This window comes from Nuphar pumila, chromosome 7 (assembly GCF_984573655.1).
Source record: "Nuphar pumila chromosome 7, dmNupPumi1.hap1.1, whole genome shotgun sequence".
NCBI classification, from domain to species: domain Eukaryota; kingdom Viridiplantae; phylum Streptophyta; class Magnoliopsida; order Nymphaeales; family Nymphaeaceae; genus Nuphar; species Nuphar pumila.
Window position 1 is genome coordinate 14,537,329 of NC_143255.1, and position 5,458 is coordinate 14,542,786.

A 5,458-nucleotide genomic window follows, 5' to 3' on the forward strand; every position below is an offset into this window, starting at 1 on the left:
GCACAGATATATCACACAATCTTGCAATAATTGATGTTTGTGAAACAGGCTCGTCATGAATCATGATAACAACAACAACAACAACAACAACAACAACAACAACAACAACAACAACTACGCTTTCATCCCAAAACAATTGGGGTCAGCGATATGAACCAAAAAAGAAATTCATTTTGGGTCTTTCACATGAATCCTTTTCCTCCAATCATTTCTATCCAATGCCATGTCCTTGATGAGGTTCAAAGCATTCATATCCTTTCCTATCATCTCCATCCAAGTCTTCCTAGGCCTACCCCGACCTCTTTTAACTAATATATTTTCCCATTTCTCCAACCTTCTAACTGGAGCATCATTAGGCCTTCGCCGAATATGTCCAAACCACCGTAAACGATTCTCTCGCATCTTATTTTCAATGGGTGCAACACCTACCTTCTTACGTATCTCCTCGTTCCGAATCTTAGCTTTTATTGTATTTCCACACATCCATCTAAGCATCCGCATCTTAGCTACACTCATTTTTTGAATATGATGTCTCTTGGCAGCCCAACATTCCGTACCATATAGTAAAGCGGGTCTAATAGTCATCCTATAAAACTTTCCCTTCAACCGCAATGGCATTCTACTAATATGCAGCTGGAAAATTGTTAACCACCAAGTCCTCATGGGACCATATCAGAGGCTGCTGAATTTAATATACCGACTAATTGCTTTGGATAGGATACAGATTTAGAACAAGTGGGTCGACAAAATGAAACACCTAATGAGACATCCTATTACAGTGAAGGAAATGAAGTCTCTCAAATAATGTTAATCAACGTCCTATAGTTACAAGGTTGAATAGGTTGTCTCGGCATCTGGACTGTGATCTGTGCGGCTCAGGCTTACAGACAACCCCATCCATGTCGTTGGACTTCACAAGTCTGGGCATCACAATAACTACAATGTTGCTGAAAGCTGCTTACTTAGATGCTCTCTGTCCAAACATCATGGTTCATTTCAATATACAGAAAGACTATGCTTCAAAAATGATCGAAGGATTTATGGTGTATCTGAATCCATGGAATTTATTGGAATTTAAATCCAAAGGCCTTCCAGCCACAATGAGATTTTAGTGGAATTGAGACAAAATTCCACTAAATTACCTGAATTGTTTGTGGAATTGGATTCCCAGTGGAACTGCAATCAGGTTAGTTGAGTAGATATTGGTTTCCATACTTCTCTCAAAATGCTGATATTAAAAAACAGGTAATCTTTCAACATTAAGCAGAATGCATACATTTCAATAACTTTTCAATCTTTCACACCATGCCAAACGTGCACTAGTAACTGTGAAAGCTGCTGTGGTGCCCAAGCTCTTCAGAAAGTGTTCAATTTAGGACATTGAATGATCTCTATGCATTCAAGGTTGACTAGACGTTTCAGTCCTTCTGGCAAAGCTGTAAGAGCAGGGCAGTTCTTGACTGTAAGAGTTTGAAGGGCAGTAAACTGCTGGCACCCTTCACCTAATGTTGTCAACATTGGGCAACTTCCAATTGTCAAAGCCTCAAGAGAGTTGAGGTTCTGCAACATACCAGACAGGGACTTTATCATGGAAAATCCTACAACTTTGAGCTCACGGATTCGTGCCATTTCCCCTTCTTCAGCTCCTAGACAGAGCTCACAGTTGGCCATGTCCTGAAGAGTTAGCTCTTCCAGTGATGGAAAACCCTTAATAGCACCATGTCCATAAAATCCTCGATCCACTGCTTTCACTTTCATCATTCCAACTATGGAAAGTGATTCAAGCAGGGGCAAAGACCCAAGTTGGGGAAGTTGTTCACAGTGGTTGGCGTTAAAAAGTGAAACTTTCTTTATGAATGACATGCATCCAATCCACTGAGGAAACTTCGCACCAACATAGTTAGTTATCTCCAATCCTTTCAGGGTACCTGGAGGTTTCAGATCCTCTAACACTCTTTCAGCCAATTCTTTCTCTTCTCGATACAGTTGGGATCTTAGAAGTCCCCAGGATAGCTTAAGAGAAGTAAGGTTGCGCTTATCCTCCAGTTTAGCCTCCTTGGCCTCCTCCCAGTATGCCACATTCTCAAGATTTCTGATAACTAGTGCTCCTCTGAGATTGTTCAAATGCTTCAGCTCTCCAATGTTGCAACATCGAGACTCAGAATACAAATCAATCCTGCTCAGTGTTATAAGGCAAGTCAATTTGCCGATTCCTAATGGCAGATGTCCAAATGAGTAGGAATGGAGAAAGCAGAGGTGTCTAAGCCTGGTTAGCTTTGCCAGATCTTTTGGAAGCTTAGCAAGTTGGCTACACTGTTCTATTCTCAATGTCTGTAAGTTGTGAAGACTTGTTATGGACCTTGGCAACTCTCGGATGGGTGTAGAACTAAGATCAAGGTATCTTAGAAGTTTTAGGTCCCCCACCAACTCTGGCAAATCCTCAACTCGAGTTCCACTCAAGTCTAGTACTCTCAAGTATCTCCAACTCCGAAAAAATTTTGATGGATAGCGCTTAATATTGCTGGAAGAAAAATGTGCTGTTGCTTGATTATCCCACCATGCACATAACACAAGGAATGTCCTGATGGTCTTGGTGCTGAACACAACATCAGGAATGGCCGGTCCAATTTCGTGTCCAACCAACGACGAAGAACGCAGTCTTCCGATGTTCCTACACGACTTTTCAACTTCACCAATGGTGAAACTATCACTTTTTGAGACAAAGTTTGCAAGATCGTGCACAAGCTCATGCATCTGGCAGCTGCATATTTCACCATTTTCATCTTTTTTGGCGTAAACAAAGAAAAAGCGCTGCAATAACTCAACAAAATACTCGTTGCCTACTTCTTCCATCTCTTTTCCTGCACAGGGTGTAAGAAAACCTTCTGCCATCCACAACTGGACCAACATGTCTTTCCTAATCACATAGCCTTTTGGAAATATGGAACAATAAGAAAGACATTGCTTTAGCGGTGAAGGCAGACGATAGTAGCACAGCCACAGGGCAGGCAAAACATGATTTTGTTTATCTTCTGGTAGATCCCAAATTCTTTCATCCCTGATGCGTAACCACTCATTCGTGGTTCGTTTTGTTCGCAAGAGACTTCCAAGAGCTTGTGCCAGAAGAGGCATGCCCCGGCATTTTCTCGCAATCTCTCTCCCTACAGCTTCAAATTCTCCTCTGTGCTTGTCTTTCCCAAAAGCTCGTTGCCTAATTATAGACCAACAATCATCATCAGATAAGGCTTGTAATTCAAATATCGCATTGGCATTGAATACTTTGGAAACCATTCCACTTTGTGTAGTAATCAAAACCTTACTTCCTCTAGCGGCACTTCTTAAAGGAATTGCCAAGTAGTCCCACTTATCTTGGTTCTCATTCCAAACATCATCCAACACCAATAAAAATCTCTTAGCAGAGACCACTTCCTCTAGTCTCTGTTGCATGCTATTGAAATTCAGGAGGTCATAATTAGCACAGGCAGCATCATCTATGATTGATTTGGTAATTCTCCTTAGGTTAAAGTCCTCGTGGACATCAACCCATATCGTCAAATCAAAATGCTCTGCTACCCTGCTGTCATTGTAAGCAGTCATAGCCAGAGTAGTCTTCCCAAGGCCTCCCTTGCCAACAATCGCAACCGCGGAACACGACTCTTGGCAATTCCCATCTAGAAGACAAGTTATGACTCTCTCCCTGACATAGTCCCTACCAACAGCATGCACTTCATCTATCAATGACACAATATCCACCGATCGGCTAATGCAATCAAAGTTCCCCTGTTCTTCAATTCTCTCAACAAGTTGAAGACAATCCTTCTCCCTATTGATCTCTTCTAATCTTTCGACTAATTGTTGCATCTTACGCCAACTGTGATTGTAGAATGCAACTCGACTAGAGTACGGTCTAAGTCGAAAGTAGTTCCATACCTTGTGCTTGATGCTTCTACTGTGATGCTCCACATCTTTTGACATTCGGTGCAGCATGAGGCTCCCGTCAATTGTGTCGTCGACATCATAGGCCACATCCTTGAGCTTTACCAGCCAATCTCTCACAGCTGTATCCATCAACCGCCGCCTCTCCGCGTCCTCTAGGACTCTCTGAATCCCTGAGAAGATATGCAGCATCTTTGGCAATTCAAGCCTCAGAGTTGGTGGCTCTGTCGATTCTTGTTGGACAACAGCGATCATGCTATCTACAACTTTGAAGACGATAGCGTCCACCATTGTTATTAAGCTCTGAGTAACAAGGAGGATGTACTCAGAGAACAGTTATGACAGGTTGTGGTTATGCATCGAACCCCAATTGCACTTAAAAGACCAATAGGAAACTGCTTTGCAAGATCGAAGGAACTGCAGGTGAGATATCAATTTCTCAGACTACTATTGCCAAGAAGCCATGGACGACTTGAGGACTTAATAACGTGCCAAATGGATTGACCTTGACCTTTTCGGGAGTATTAGCTGTCGGTATTTCCGTGTGGGGACATAAGATAAGAGATGTTAGCTAATGCATCCTTTCAACTTTGTCTCCAATGACATAATCGAGCCCTATAGTCGGTCCACCATTTAGTGGTAAACTCTTGAAACTCAAGTAGAAAGGCCACACAGTACTTTTTCCATATCTTTCTTAGGTTAGATCCTGGCAATCATCAGACTAGCTGGTTGAGTCTCGGGTTCACTTGAGACTCTAGCTTGTGGAGGATCAAGCTAGAATTGCCTGGAGTCAGTTGGCTCAAGTGTGAGTTGCACGTTTATTTTGCACAAGAGGGGTTAAGGCAGAGTTACCGAAAGCTTTTTAGATAGGTGGGAAGCTTGCTTCCTGTAAACTCGTTTCGGAAGTGCAATATTTCTCGCTTTGGAAACTTGATAAAAATCTTGATTTCTTCATGCTTCTCCTGTACTTTCCACACACTTCATCTATTCTTCTTATATGTTTTCTTACTCAACTTTTCATATTTTTTACGTGTTTTCTCACTCACTTTCATGTGCTTTCTCTAAATTGGCAGTATCATTTTTAGATTTTGTTAAAAATTTAATTTTTACACTAAAAAATCATGAAATTTAATATTATTTACTTTTATTTGTGTTTCATTTTGATTCTCATTCAATTCTTATATTTTTTTTTTATTACTCGCTGCCCGCTTCCTATATATTTTAAAATACATCACTTCTCGCTTCCCCTATCATTTTCCGCTTCCTAGTCTGACAACCTTGGTTCAAGTAGACCTTACCAAACTCAGACATGTTCGCCGAGCTTTAGGAATAAAACCGACTGTGGGATCAAATACTGCAAGGCATAAAATGCTGGTTTAACCAGCACCAGCTATGTATAGCTCTCGGGTCACTAGGTGGACCTGCACATAGTCTAGGATCCAAACAGGTTGTGGATCTCATTGGTGATCAAATAAGGTACAATTTGTCCACATAAATGATGGGAAAATAAAGGAAATTTTGT

General features: G+C 41.4%; 1 protein-coding gene across 1 annotated transcript; it reads right to left on the minus strand.

Annotated features, from left to right (window-relative positions):
* Positions 1-644: 644 nt before the first annotated feature.
* LOC149831226 (disease resistance protein RGA2-like) lies at positions 645-4,392 on the minus strand. The gene is made up of 2 exons (XM_090013747.1): positions 3,931-4,392; positions 645-3,211 (listed from the first exon to the last, which is right to left on the minus strand). The coding sequence occupies exons 1-2, from the start codon at positions 4,026-4,028 to the stop codon at positions 1,357-1,359; spliced, it is 1,953 nt and encodes a 650-aa protein (XP_089869873.1). The 5' UTR covers positions 4,029-4,392; the 3' UTR covers positions 645-1,356.
* Between the last annotated feature and the right edge of the window lie 1,066 nt (positions 4,393-5,458).

Excerpts from the sequence above, each read along its gene's own strand:
- LOC149831226 (XM_090013747.1), bottom strand. The coding sequence starts at position 4,028 with ATGTGGCCTATGATGTCGACGACACAATTGACGGGAGCCTCATGCTGC. Across the intron at positions 3,212-3,930 it reads GTAGAAGCATCAAGCACAAG|GCAACGAGCTTTTGGGAAAG; the intron begins GTATGGAACTAC and ends GTCTATAATTAG.